Source organism: Salvelinus fontinalis, chromosome 28 (assembly GCF_029448725.1).
Source record: "Salvelinus fontinalis isolate EN_2023a chromosome 28, ASM2944872v1, whole genome shotgun sequence".
Classification (NCBI taxonomy): domain Eukaryota; kingdom Metazoa; phylum Chordata; class Actinopteri; order Salmoniformes; family Salmonidae; genus Salvelinus; species Salvelinus fontinalis.
In genome coordinates, this window is record NC_074692.1 from 8,814,067 (window position 1) to 8,828,837 (window position 14,771).

Sequence of the window (14,771 nt, forward strand, 5' to 3'; positions counted from 1 at the left end):
CAATGTGAAATGTAGCTCAGCTGGTCAGAAAATGTCCTTGCGCCACTTAGACAGTGATCTACTCTTATACATAAATACTCATAAACGTGACTAAAAAATATAGGGTGGACAGGGATTGATAGACAATTTAATTCTTAATACAATTGCGTTATTACATTTTTTTATTTATCCTTACTTTTCAATACAGTTTGCGCCAAGCGAAGCTACGTCAAAAAACATGGCGTCCTAAGCCACTAAAATGTTTCGACAGAAACACGATTTATCATAATAAAAATGTCCTACCTTGAGCTGTTCTTCCATCAGTATCTTGGGCAAAGGATCCTTTCTTGGGAGAAATCGTCTTTTGGTGGAAAGCTGTCCTCTTGCCATGTGGAAAAGTCAACTGCGTTCGGGATGAACTGAAAAGCGTGCCCAACTTTTCACATCGTTGCAAAAATAAATGTCCCAAAATCGCACTAAACGGATATAAATTGCTATAAAACGCTTTAAATTAACTACCTTATGATGTTTTTAACTCCTATAACGAGTGAAAAGATGACCGGAGAAATATAACAGGCTAAACTAACGCTTGGAACAGGTGCGCGCCGGTGTCCACTTTGCTCATGACGCAGCTCCCAAAGAATGACTAGCTTCAGGGTTTTTTCATTTGTAGGGCCTGTGAACGTGCAATCGACCCCGTTGGAATCGTCATCACGTAAAGGCATCCAGGGGAAGACGTAAGAAGTGTCCGTATAGTCATAGCAACGACAGTGCCCTTTTAAATGACTTCAGAAGAGTGGCCAACATTTCTCAAATCTGACTCCATGTCAGGGAAATTGCTGTAGAATGGGCTCTGTTCCACTTAGAGACAAAATTTCAACTCCTATAGAAACTATAGACTGTTTTCTATCCAATAATAATAATAATATGCATATTGTACGATCAAGGATTTTGTGGGAAGCCGTTTAAAAAATTTGCCAAATTAGCATAAGTAGTCTAAACAGCGCCCCCATCCCCAACAGGCTAAGCTGTGCCACTAGAGATCCTGGTTCGAGTCCAGGCTCTGTCGCAGCCGGCCCCGAACGGGAGACCCGCGGCGCACAATTGGCCCAGCATCGTCCAGGTTAGGGGAGGGTTTTGCTGGCAGGGATGTTCTTGTCCCATCGTCCACTAGCAACTCCTGTGGTGGGCTGGGCGCAATGCACGCTGACACAGTCGCCAGGTGTTTCCTCCGACACATTGGTGAGGCAAGCTTCCGGGTTAAGGCGGCATTGTGTCGAGAAGCAGTGAGTCTTGGCTGGGTTGTGTTTCGGAGGACACACAGCTCTCGAGCTTCGGTTCTCCTGAGTTTGCACGGGAGTTGCAGTGATGGGAAAAGACTGTAACTACCAATTGGATACCACAAAATTGGGGAGAAAAAGGGGTAAAAAACAGCAACTTGTTTTTAACTAGAACAGAAGAATTTATAACTGACTTTTTCCAACATAACATAGTTACAGCAGATCCCCTTTATGTGGGGTACTTTTAAATGTGTGTCACGTTCCTGACCTATTTATGTTAGTTGTTATGTGTGTTAGTTGGTCAGGACGTGAGGTTGGGTGGGCATTCTATGTTTTCTGTTTCTGTGTTGGTTTTGGGTTACCTGGTATGGCTCTTAATTAGAGGCAGGTGTTTGGCGTTCCTCTAATTAAGAGTCATATTTAGGTAGGCGTTGTCACAGTGTTCGTTGTGGGTGATTGTCTCCTGTGTCAGTATGTATGTTCGTGCCACACGGGACTGTAGCGTTTGTTTGTTTCGTTTCGTTTCGATGTCGTCTGTTTCCTGTACGTGAGTTTATGTTTAGTTATGTAAGTTTATGTTCAGGTTTCGTCAACGTCGTTTTTCTTGTTTTGTAGTTTTGAAAGTGTTTTGTTTCGTTTCGTGTTGCCATCGTGTTTATAATAAAGATGGCTTATTTCCCAAATGCTGCGTTTTGGTCTGAAGATCCTTCTCTCCTCACCTCATCCGAAGATGAGGAGAGCGACGTCCGTTACAGAATCACCCACCACGCTAAGACCAAGCGGCAAGGGAAAAATAAACGGAGTAAGGGACAGGAGAAGAAGGAGCAATGGACATGGGACGATTTATTGGATGGAAAAGGTGTCTACACATGGGAGGAGATCCTGGCTGGTAGAGATCGCCTCCCATGGGAACAGCTGGAGGCACTGAGGAGAGCAGAGGCTACCGGGGAGAGGAACCGGAGCTATGAGGGAACGCGTCTGGCACGGAAGCCCGAAAAGCCCGTAAGTAATTCCCAAAAATTTCTTGGGAGGGGGCTAAGAGGTAGTGGGCCAAGGGCAGGTAGGAGACCTGCGCCCACTTCCCAGGCTTACCGTGGAGAGCGGGAGTACGGGCAGGCGCCGTGTTACGCAGTAGAGCGCACGGTGTCTCCTGTACGAGTGCATAGCCCAGTGCGGGTTATTCCACCTCCCCGCACTGGTAGGGCTAGATTGGGTATTGAGCCAGGTGTCATGAGGCCGGCTCAACGCGTCTGGTCTCCAGTGCGTCTCCTCGGGCCGGCATACATGGCACCTGCCTTACGCATGGTTTCTCCGGTTCGCCTACATAGCCCGGTGCGGGTTATTCCACCTCCCCGCACTGGTCGGGCAACCGGGAGCATTCAACCAGGTAAGGTTGGGCAGGCTCAATGCTCAAGAGTGCCAGTACGCCTCCACGGTCCGGTATTTCCGGCACCACCTCCCCGCCCCAGCCTAGTACCTACAGTGTCTACACTACGCACTAGGCTACCAGTGCGTATCCTGAGCCCTGTTCCTCCTCCACGCACTCTCCCTGTAGTGCGTGTATCTAGCCCGGTGCCTCCAGTTCCGGCCCCACGCACTAAGCTACCAGTGCGTCTCCAGAGCCCTGTACAAACTGTATCTTCTCCCCCTACTAATCCTGATGTGCTTGTCCTCAGCCCGGCGTCACCAGTGCCGGTACCACGCATCAGTTATAGAGTGGGCTTTGAGAATACAGTGTGCCCTGTCCCTGCTCCCCGCACTAGTAGGAAGGTGCTTATCCTTAGCCCGGTGCCTCCAGTTCCGGCACCACGCACCAGGTCTACAGTGCACCGTATCCGGCCAGAGCCATCCGTCTCCCCAGCGCCATCTGAGCCATCCGTCTCCCCAGCGCCGTCTGAGCCATCCGTCTGCCAGGAGCCTGCAAAGCCGCCCGTCTGCCATGAGCCTGCAAAGTCGCCCGTCTGCCATGAGCCTACAGAGCCGTCAGCCAGACAGGAGCCGCTAGAGCCGTCAGCCAGACAGGAGCCGCTAGAGCCGTCAGCCAGACAGGATCTGCCAGAGCCGCCAACCAGACAGGATCTGCCAGAGCCGCCAACCAGACAGGATCTGCCAGAGCCGCCAACCAGACAGGATCTGCCAGAGCCGCCAACCAGACAGGATCTGCCAGAGCCGCCAACCAGACAGGATCTGCCAGAGCCGTCAGAGAGCCATGAGCAGCCAGAGCCGTCAGAGAGCCATGAGCAGCCAGAGCCGTCAGAGAGCCATGAGCAGCCAGAGCCGTCAGAGCGCCATGAGCAGCCAGAGCCGTCAGAGCGCCATGAGCAGCCAGAGCCGTCAGAGCGCCATGAGCAGCCAGAGCCGTCAGAGCGCCATGAGCAGCCAGAGCCGTCAGCCTGCCATGAGCGTCGAGAGCCGTCAGCCTGCCATGAGCGTCGAGAGCCGTCAGCCTGCCATGAGCGTCGAGAGCCGTCAGCCTGCCATGAGCGTCGAGAGCCGTCAGCCTGCCATGAGCGTCGAGAGCCGTCAGCCTGCCATGAGCGTCGAGAGCCGTCAGCCAGCCATGAGCGTCGAGATTCGTCAGTCAGCCATGAGCTGCCCTTCAGCCTGAAAAGGCTAGATACCCAGAACTGCCCATCAGTCCAGAGCTGTCTCTCTGTCCGGAGCTGCCTTTCAGTCCGGAGTTGCCCCTCTATCCTGATCTCCCTCTCTATCTTCATCTACCTCTATATTCTTATCTATCCCTCTGTCTTGATTTATCTCTCTGTCCCGGTGTTGTCCTTATTAGGTATGTTATTAAGAGGATTTTGTGGGGGAAAAAAGAGGGTGGACATTCTTGGAGGGAGGAAGCTAGGATGGATTATGGTGGGGTGGGAACCGCGCCCGGAGCCTGAGCCACCACCGTGGTTAGATGCCCACCCAGACCCTCCCCTAGACTTTGTGCTGGTGCGTCCGGAGTTCGCACCTTGTGGGGGGGGTAATGTCACGTTCCTGACCTATTTATGTTAGTTGTTATGTGTGTTAGTTGGTCAGGACGTGAGGTTGGGTGGGCATTCTATGTTTTCTGTTTCTGTGTTGGTTTTGGGTTACCTGGTATGGCTCTTAATTAGAGGCAGGTGTTTGGCGTTCCTCTAATTAAGAGTCATATTTAGGTAGGCGTTGTCACAGTGTTCGTTGTGGGTGATTGTCTCCTGTGTCAGTATGTATGTTCGTGCCACACGGGACTGTAGCGTTTGTTTGTTTCGTTTCGTTTCGATGTCGTCTGTTTCCTGTACGTGAGTTTATGTTTAGTTATGTAAGTTTATGTTCAGGTTTCGTCAACAACGTTTTTCTTGTTTTGTAGTTTTGAACGTGTTTTGTTTCGTTTCGTGTTGCCATCGTGTTTATAATAAAGATGGCTTATTTCCCAAATGCTGCGTTTTGGTCTGAAGATCCTTCTCTCCTCACCTCATCCGAAGATGAGGAGAGCGACGTCCGTTACAATGTGCCTTAGATGCCATGTAATTCAATACTCATACTTAAAGCAAAAGCGATATAGGTCAAAATATTCACAAATAGAAGGACCAACAGTACAGATATATAGCAATACAAACTGTACCATAGAGGCACAGAATAAGTTATTAGAAAAATGAAAGGAATTGGTGGAATATATTCAAGAAAGATCTAGTGTAATATGTTATAAAAAATAAAGCAAACTGGATGTAATATGGAGAAAACTGCACCATTCTTTTTAATCTTAAACATAGAAATGCTACAAAGAATAATGTACTGAAAATTGTTACAAATGACAGTCACCCATGATTCACCAAACGATCTTTTGAAAGAGGAAGCAAAGTACTTCAAGCATATGTTTTAATTTCAGTCTCCTCCATTTCCACTAACTGAAGTTAATTGTAAGTTGTTTTTTTCTATTGATAATGTAAAATGAACAGCTGTACATAAAGACTTATGTGAAAGCCAAATTACAGAAGAGGAAGTTCTTGCAAATAAATCCTTTAAGTCTGGGAAAACACTAGGGCTGGATGGCATACCAGTTGAGATACACTACCGTTCAAAGGTTTGGGGTCACTTAGGATTGTCCTTGTTTTTTGTCCATTAAAATAACATCACATTGATCAGAAATACAGTGTAGAAATTGTTAATGTTGTAAATGACTATTGTAGCTGGAAACGGCAGGTGTTTTATGGAATATCTACATAGGCGTACTGAGGCTCATTATCAGCAACCATCACTCCTGTGTTCCAATGGCACGTTGTGTTAGCTAATCCAAGTTTATCATTTTAAAAGGCTAATTGATCATTAGAAAACCCTTTTGCGATTATGTTAGCACAGCTGAAAACTGTTGTTCTGATTAAAGAAGCAATAAATCTGTCCTTCTTTACACTAGTTGAGTATCTGGAGCATCAGCATTTGTGGGTTCGATTACAGGTTCAAAATGGCCAGAAACAAAGCACTTTCTTCTGAAACTCGTCAGTCTATTCTTGTTCTGAGAAATGAAGGCTTTTCCATGTCAGAAATTGCCAAGAAACTGAAGATCTCGTACAATGTTGTGTACTACACCTTTCACAGAAAAGTGCAAACGGGCTCTAACCAGAATAGAAAGAGGAGTGGGAGGTCCCTGTGCAGAACTGAGCAAAAGGACAAGTACATTAGAGTGTTTAGTTTGAGAAACGGACGCCTCACACGTCCCCTTCATGGTCTCCACTCTAGCACCCTGCAGCTAGTATGGGTGTTGAGGACATATGGTTCTACTAGAGATAGTTTGAAGCTGACAATTGATTTGTATTGGTGATAAAAACCTAAAAGCTAGCATTATATAGACAAGATGTGGTGTGTGTGACTCAAGATAGAGAGAGCCTGGAAGATTTATTAAGAACAATGCCTCATTGTCTCATCTTCCTGGCATCTGGGAAACTAAGTAAAATATCATCCTGTGTAGATAACCAAGGTGGTTTATGGGAAGGTTAGAAGTGACTGAAAAGCAATCTTGGTATCAGCTGAATAAAAACTGTGTATCGTCTGTAAAGGCTAGACTCTCAGCCTAACAGTCAACCAAGACTGTTAGGCTGTAAGTCTCATTATGGCAATAATTAATCGATAATAAATAAAGATGATTGTTTGAAGAAATGACCAAATCTCTATCAGTACTGAATTTTCAGTGACAAACGCCATGCCATACCCTCTGGAGGGTGCTTAATTGGAGCCAAATTCCTCCTACAACAGGACAATGACCCAGAGCACAGCTTGTCGTGGAAAATTGCAAGATTATGTTATAATGCTTGTATTGCATTATAATGGTTGTTTTATTTGACAGAATAGAGTATTCTGTCAACTATTGTGTATGTGTGTGTTCTACTGAGGATGGGTCTCTTTGAGATAACCCTGACAGAGGAGATTTACGATGTCTTTGGGTGATAAAACCTAAAGAGCATTCCAGAGAACATGAGCTAATGTTTCTATTCTATACCGTACCAGGGAGAGACAGTTCCTGTTTGGAGTAGGAGGGCCAGATACTGGTCTTTACAATGAAAACTGTTGACACAGCAGTAACTGTCTGCTATGTTTTATAGATATCTGTCATACAAATTACAGATATATTGTGAACTGTTCCTAAGATCTGTGGTTCGTCATGTAAATTGAGAGGGGTGTATCTTGGCTACAAAAGATCTTTGTACTTTTCTGTTGGTACTTTTCAATGGTTCATTAGAGATAACGCATCATTGAATGTCAAAAAGGCTATTGCAAAGCTCTTATTATTAAAGATGTAGTTCAATAAGTATAACTCTGACTGGTGTGTGAAGTTTGTAACTCTCCTCATTTGGTAATGCAGAAATATGCCACCACAAGCTCCAAACTATGGAAGAACTATTTAGGGATGAAGCAGTCAGCTGGTATTCTGTCTATAATGGAGTGGCCAGCACAGTCACCGGATCTCAAACCTATTGAGCTGTTGTGGGAGCAGCTTGACCGTATGGCACGTAAGAAGTGCCCATCAAGCCAATCAAAATTGTGGGAGGTGCTTCGGAAGCATGGAGTGAAATCTCTTCAGATTACCTCAACAAATTGACAACTAGAATGCCAAAGGTCTACAAGGCTGTAATTGCTGCAAATGGTGGACGAAGCAAAGTTTGAAGGACACAAATATATTTCAATTAAAAATCCTTATTTATAACCTTGTCAATGTCTTGACTATATTTCCTATTCATTTTGCAACTCATTTCATGTATGTTTTCAAGGAAAACAAAGACATTTCTAAGTGACCCCAAACCTTTGAACGGTAGTGTATCTCAGTCCATATCCAGCCATAGGAAATGTCCATGTGTGATATTCGGAGTATCCCAATATCATCAAGGTCTAAAAAACACATCTGGATTCAGAATTTGACATGATATGGTGAAAATCCACAAAACTCAAAATATACATTGGAAATGTTCTGTATCCTCTAGAATATCAAAAACATGTCATGTAAAGATATCCACTGATATGGACCCTTTTAGTCCAGTGACAGAGCTGGGCTTCCCACGCCTCCTTGGTGAGGTCCAGGATCCCTCTGCACAGCCTCCCATATAACAGTTAGATGAGGAGAAGCCCATTGACAACTGGGGCACCACACTAAGAGCAAACAACAAGTGAGGTAATAACATGTCCCCATTCCTCCCGTCCTGTTCCACAACCTTCTCTAGCATCGACTTTACTGTTTTATTTAAGCATTCACATAAACCATCTGTCTGAGGATGATTTCACCTGGAACAAGGCACAAGTCTTTCATTATGCGGGACATAAATGGGGTCCACTGGAGGGCAGGCCGACTCGGGAAAACATCTGCAACAACTCTTTAGCAATCCCTTTAGTGGACATATTAAGCTGGGGTATGGCTTCGGGGTAGCGTGTGGCGTAATCGATTACCACCAGTATATATTTGTGCCTCCATGCTGATTTGGGAATAGGACCCACCAGATCCATGGCTATCCGCTCATAGGGACATTTCAATGACGGGGAGGGGGATGAGTGGGTTTCTGTAATGGACTTTGGGGGCATTCTTTAAGCACTGGTCACATGTAAAGCAGGGACAGTAGAATCTACTCATGATGCGCTCTTTAGTTTTGTCTACTGCCAAGTGGCCGCCCAACACATGCGAAAGAGCCAGGTACAGTACTGTGTCCCTATATGCTTTAGACACCATTAAAATCTCTAACACTTCGACCCTCATCTTTACCACCCGGTACAGTAAGCCCTTCTTTTTGCAGTAATAAGGGGATTTACCTCATTGATGCCACCCATGCGCTTCCCGTCCATCACCTTCACTCTGCAACATGCCGAGACTTGGTCCGGGACTTTTTTCCCCCTGGCACATTTTTTGTCTGGCTCTTGCATTGCCTTCATTGTTGTTTTCTTTACAAATAATAACTTTGGACATGTGCTAATTCCAATCAAAGTAAGTGCCTTATTTTCTGTATAACGTGTTGTCATTTCTACTGTATGGAGCATAATACATTTACTACTTTCAAGTACTGGTGACAAATCATGAATTCCGATTCTTGCGTAGATAGTAATGGACACATGATGTGTATAAAATACTTTTTTGAAAGTTGTACTGATTATGATGAGCTAATGTTAAAATATTTATGTGTGGCGCCATGTTTGTTGGCGTTATACAATGCATTCTGGGTGTCACGTAAAAGTCTGTCAGAATTTAATTAAGATGTAGTAACAAAATGAGGTGAGGGATGGTTCTCTCATCTTTTGAGTAAACATCCAGAAGTGAATGAAGGAAAGTGAATGATCGTAGATGACACACCCCCTTCAACATGCTGCAAACAAACCAAACTCATCTCCTCTTCTTATCTTTGGTTGACCCGAAAAAAAACTATACTTGGCGTCGCGCACAAACTACCCGTTGTCAGATTTCTTGCGATTTTTAGAAAGTGTTTTACTCAATTATTTGGATCAATGGTGAGCACACCGATAATGTGATGTGATGAATTGTAAATAGTCCTTTCTAATTGCTAATTCATATTATGGTTTGTGTCAGCCGAGAGTTAGCTAAATATGACTGCTTCTGTTACCTCAATCTTTCCTCAGTTAGCACTAGGACTGTTGTAGCCTACATTTTCTGGGTTGGATGATTGTGTTATGCTGTCGCCACTTCTGTGAATGTCTGAAAATTGCATCCAAAAATAAACTGGTCACATTCAGGACATAACGTTGTTAGGACTGTATTTGTGCAAAATGTTTCTGTGACAAAACACGTCAATTGAAACTGGACGTTCTAATTACACCGGTTTGAGTGTCCGCTGCAGGGACCACTGTAGAATGATGCGTCAAAGGGTTAACAGGAATGTGGCTCTGAATATAGACCCCAACACCGCCCCTATTGGCATTTCTGTATTTTCTGTAGATGTTATAACCATGTTTTGCTACCACTGCATCATCAAAGGTATTATCTAAGTTTCAGAGATACACTACATATACAAAAGTATTAGTATTCAGATTAGTGGATTTGGATATTTCAGCCACACCTGTTGCTGACAAGTTGCATAGACTCACTCTGTGCAATAATAGTGTTTAATATGAATGACCACCTCATTTCTGTATCCCACATCTACAATTATCTAAAATCAAATCAAATTGTATTTGTCACATGCGCCGAATACAACAGATGTAGACCTTACAGTGAAATGCTTACAATCCCTAAACATTTACCAAATAAACTAAAGTAAAAAAAAAACGAATCAATCAAAAAGTAACACAAGAAATGTACATCAGTAACGAGGCTATATACGGGGGTACAAGTCAATGTGCAAGGGTACAGGTTAGTCTAGCTAATTAGTAAAGTGACTATGCATAGATGATAAACAGCAAGCAGCAGCAGTGTAAAAACAAGGGGGTAGGGGTCAATGTAAATAGTCTGGGTGGCCACTTGATTAGTTGTTCAGCAGTCTTATGGCTTGGGAGTAAAAGCTGTTAAGGAGCCTTTTGGTCCTAGACTTTGGCGCTCCGGTTCTGCTTGCCGTGCAGTAGCAGAGAGAACAGTCTTGGGTGACTGAAGTCTTTGACAGTTTTTGGGCCTTCCTCTGATGCCGCCTGTATATAGGTCTTGGATGTCAGGAAGCTTGGCCCCAGTGATGTACTGGACCGTATGCACTACCCTCTGTAGCACCTTAAGGTCAGATGCCGAGCAGTTGCCATACCAGGCGGTGATGCAACCGGTCAGGATGCTCTCCCCTGAGGAGGAAAAGGTGTTGTTGTGCCCTCTTCACGGCTGTCTTGGTGTGTTTGGACCATGATAGTTTGTTGGTGATGTGGACACCAAGGAACTTGAAACTCTCGACCCGCTCCACTTCAGTCCCGTCGATGTTAATAGGGTCCTGTTTGGCCCTCCTTTTCCTATAGTCCATGATCAGCTCTTTGCTCACATTGAAAGAGAGATTGTTGTCCTAGCACCACACTGCCAGGTCTCTGACCTCCTCCCTATAGGCTGTGTCATCGTTGTCGGTGATCAGGCCTACCATGGTTGTGTCATCAGCAAACTTAATGATGGTGTTGAAGTTGTGCTTGGCCACCCAGTCGTGGGTGAACAGGGAGTACAGGAGTGGACTAAGCATGCACCCCTGAGGGGTCCTAGTGTTGAGGATCAGCATGACAGATGTGAAGTCCAGGATCCAGTTGTAGAGGGAGGTGTTTAGTCCCAGGGTCCTTAGCTAAGTGTTGAGCTTTGTGGGCACTATGGTGTTGAACACTGAGCTGTAGTCAATGAACAGCATTCTCACATGGGTGTTCCTTTTGTCCAGGTGGGAAAAGACAGTGTGGAGTTCGATTGATATTGCGTCATCTGTGGATCTGTTGGGGCGGTATGCGAATTGGAGTGGGTCTAGGGTTTAAGGCATGATGGTGTTGATGTGAGTCATGACCAGCCTTTCAAAGCACTTCATGGTTACTGACGTGAGTGCTATGGGGCGGTAATCATTTAGACAGGTTACCTTCGCTTTCTTGAGCACAGTGAGCTCTTGGAAGAATGGGTCATTGCAGGGGTTGAGAACAGCTGGCTTCCTCTGGGTCACTTTGTCATGCACGTTGTCCCATCTTCACGGTTCATCATCTTGAGTTGATTCGAACCAGCGTTACTCCTGGGTTGATAAGGGCTGGGAAATCTGCATGATCGTTCACAGACTGTTGTGCTGTGACCGACATCATCAGTGTCTTTTCCAGACAAATTTCGTTCTTCAAATGTTGCACTGACACTAAATTTCAGTCAGAAATGCCTTGCATTTTTCTAAACATTTTCACATTTACACCACCAGTTCCCTATGACTCTCTTTCTGGGAGCTGCTGCTAGTTGCTGGTCTACACGGATGTAGTAGTGACGTAGAAATTAGTTCCAAGACAAGGCTAAACAGGAAGTAAACACAGTTTTAGTTATACACATTAATGCTCGTAATAGTGGAAATAGCCAAGTGTTTTGATATTCACATGCGTGTATAGCCCATAAATACATGAGATGGCTGTAAAGTTTCCTGTGCGGAAGTTTTGAAGCACTTGTTTTTGTGAGTCTGGCCACCACCACTATATGGCTCATGCAAGCAATTAAGCCAGTCAAAGCAATCTCAGGAATTGAACTCTGACCAAAACAACTGTCTGGATGATGCTTCAACACTAAACCTACGTGGAAAATTAGGTCTAACATGCTGAAAACCCAAATATCCCTTGAACCATTCAGAATGAGTGCCTGAACTTAACCCTTAACTTCAAAATTTGACGTTTGGAGAAAAGGAACGATACAGAGCAGCAGCTTCTAAATTTGACATTTGGAGAAATGGAGCGATACGGAGTAGCAGGAGCAACCCAGGGTGTTAAAAATACCTTGAAATTTGACGACTGGAACAACATGGATAGACGTCTAATTCCGCAGTGAGACAGAGCTTATTGAGCTGACAGCCTAGTGGACAGAATCACACAGCCTGTGTCACAGGGTTGTGACAGCTAAGTAGGACACTATGTCTCTGGTATTGTTGCCGTTCATGCTTTCCCTATTAAGTAGACTGTGTCACGGTGAAATCTAGATGGCTACCAATATTAGGTATTTCATGTGTAGGCTGCTATCCTACTTGAAATATAATCTTGGGAGGGAAAATAATTGGCCATGTTACCAGCTACTGCCGGCAACACTGATCGAGCTGCCCAGTGGTAGCACCTTAGGTCGGCAGACACCTCAATACAACACCTGTGCACTGGTGATTCGCATCGGCTTTAGTGGCTGAGGCTGGCGAGTAGTTTAACGGACCACAACGTGTTTTTTGTGTAAAATGTGGCCCGTCAATCCAAAATAAAAATCGGTGCGCCGGTAATATGGGTCATATCTTTTCAACTGCTAGACACAAGCCATTTTCTCTGTAGTAAACGTGAATACCTAACGGTCACAAATCTGAGCTCAGTTTATTTTCTATGGCATCATCACAATTATTATCTGGGTGATTTTTTTTAGGTCGCACAGCAAGATATTTACAAGGAATTTAGAGCAGACCGAAATGGCTTTAGCTAGCAAACGTTAGCCAGGTAGCTAGCTAAGTTAGCTAAGAAAATATGCAATAATTCAACATTGGCTAGCAGTAAAGTTACTTGTAAACAAGTCAAGGTACCTACTTAGCAGCTGCTGAAAATAATCTTCCACTTCACAGCAGGTTCAAGAAGATATTTACAAAAATAGTCTGAGATTCAGGGACTGAAGGGCGTTCTTGTCCACAGATGTGCAGTTCCAAATGCTGCCAGAAAACAGGTCTTCCACATGGGTTGTGCGCGCAGGGTACACTAAATGAGAATAGTTGCAGCCAAGGAGTGGGGCGCGTCTGTAAAGCCTAAAGAGAGAAGAGCGAACAGGCATAGAAAACAAACACCAAGTTGAGAAATTTACAAAAGAGCTAAATGAGATCTTCTGAAAAGAACTAGGTAAGATACTCAGGTGAGAGAGTGAAGTGGAGTCTTCCTCGAATAACTCTGCAGAACAACTCAGCAGAAACATCAGGCGACATCCTGACAGCTGATACACAGAAATGTTCCTGCAACATTCCCATGAGACGTGTCTGGAACATTAATATCTTATGTTCAGAGAACATGGAAACCATGATCTGTGTATGTTTTGGTGGGACGTTACTGGAATAGTCTCCTAACCCTCAGAAAACTGGACACATGAACGTTCTTGCAACGTTACCATGAAACGTGTCTAGGACATTAATATCTTACATCCTGAAAACATGACAAACATGTTCTGTATATGTTTGGTGGTACGTTGATGGAAAATTCTCCTAATTCTAATGCCAAAACATGCTAAAAAAAAGGTTTTTGCTAACATAGATAGAATGTTCCCCTAACTAATGGAAAACTGGACACTCAGACTTCAGGGGAATATTACGAGCAATTATTAAAACATTATCTCTCCCTAGAATTGTTAGTTGGTCAGCTAGCAAAAAGACTGTACTAGACAACAACAGATTAAGACAAAAATAATACTTATCGCTCCTTGAGATTTCAGGAGTCCTCTAGCTATAGATTGATCCATCCTTCCTTGTTTCCGCTTATCCTTCCATGTTGCTTTTCATCATCCTTGCATCACAGAGCTCTTCATCACTGAAGACGAACTGAAGAAAGTGCATGACTTTGAGGAGCAGTGCATTGAGGAGTACTTCCGTGAGAAAGATGACCGCTTCAACTCCTCGAATGACGAGAGGATCCGAGTGACGTCAGAGAGGTTGGACATGAGCAAACACAATCCTGTCATGCTTGAGTACAACACATGATGTAGGCTCTTTCTTTTTGTCAGCAAATCCCTTCCTCATCCTCATAGTGTAGTATGGAAATAAAACATGAACAAAGGCTCCAGAAACACCCAAATACGTCCTTTTAGAAACTCTCAGTATAGTGATGCAGGTCTTTAGATGTTGTATACATGACGTTGCGTCATTACGAACTTTATCCACCATTTAAAATGCAGTTTTGTGCAACTTGAGTCATTTCCGCTATCCATCTGTTCCACTCTCCGTGTAGCCTGCTGCTACAGGTAACTGCCAAAATTAAGGAAACACCAACATAAAGTGTCTTAATAGGGTGTTGGTTCACCACGAGCTGACAGAAAAGCTTCAATGCACCTTGGCACAGATTCTACAAGTGTATGGAACTTTCTGTGTGGAAGCTCTGCATGCTTTCAATATACTTTGTATCCCTAATTTATTCAAGTGTTTCCTTTATTTTTGGAGTTACCTGTAGAATGGACGACGAGGTATTGTTCGAGTCGCAAGAAAATGTAATATAATGTTGCGGATAAAGTTCGGAACGACACAATTTCATGAGTACACAATCTAAAGACTTGCATCAGTGTACTGAGAGCTTTGCCGTTTCTAAAATGACGTATTTGGGTATATTTGGAGTCTTTGTTCATGTTTTTTTCTGCACAATGAGGATGAGGAAGTGATTTGCTGGTTGGGGTAAGTTTCTCAAAAACCTGTGAATTTACAAAAAAAAACG

General features: G+C 44.2%; 1 protein-coding gene across 1 annotated transcript in view; it reads left to right on the forward strand.

Annotated features, from left to right (window-relative positions):
* Window positions 1-14,771, forward strand: part of trpm3 (transient receptor potential cation channel, subfamily M, member 3) — a 275,797-nt gene that overhangs the window by 253,880 nt on the left and 7,146 nt on the right. Inside the window, 1 exon segment of the mRNA XM_055886361.1 lies at window positions 13,866-13,998. Within this exon segment, the coding sequence (XP_055742336.1) occupies window positions 13,866-13,998 (133 nt within the window).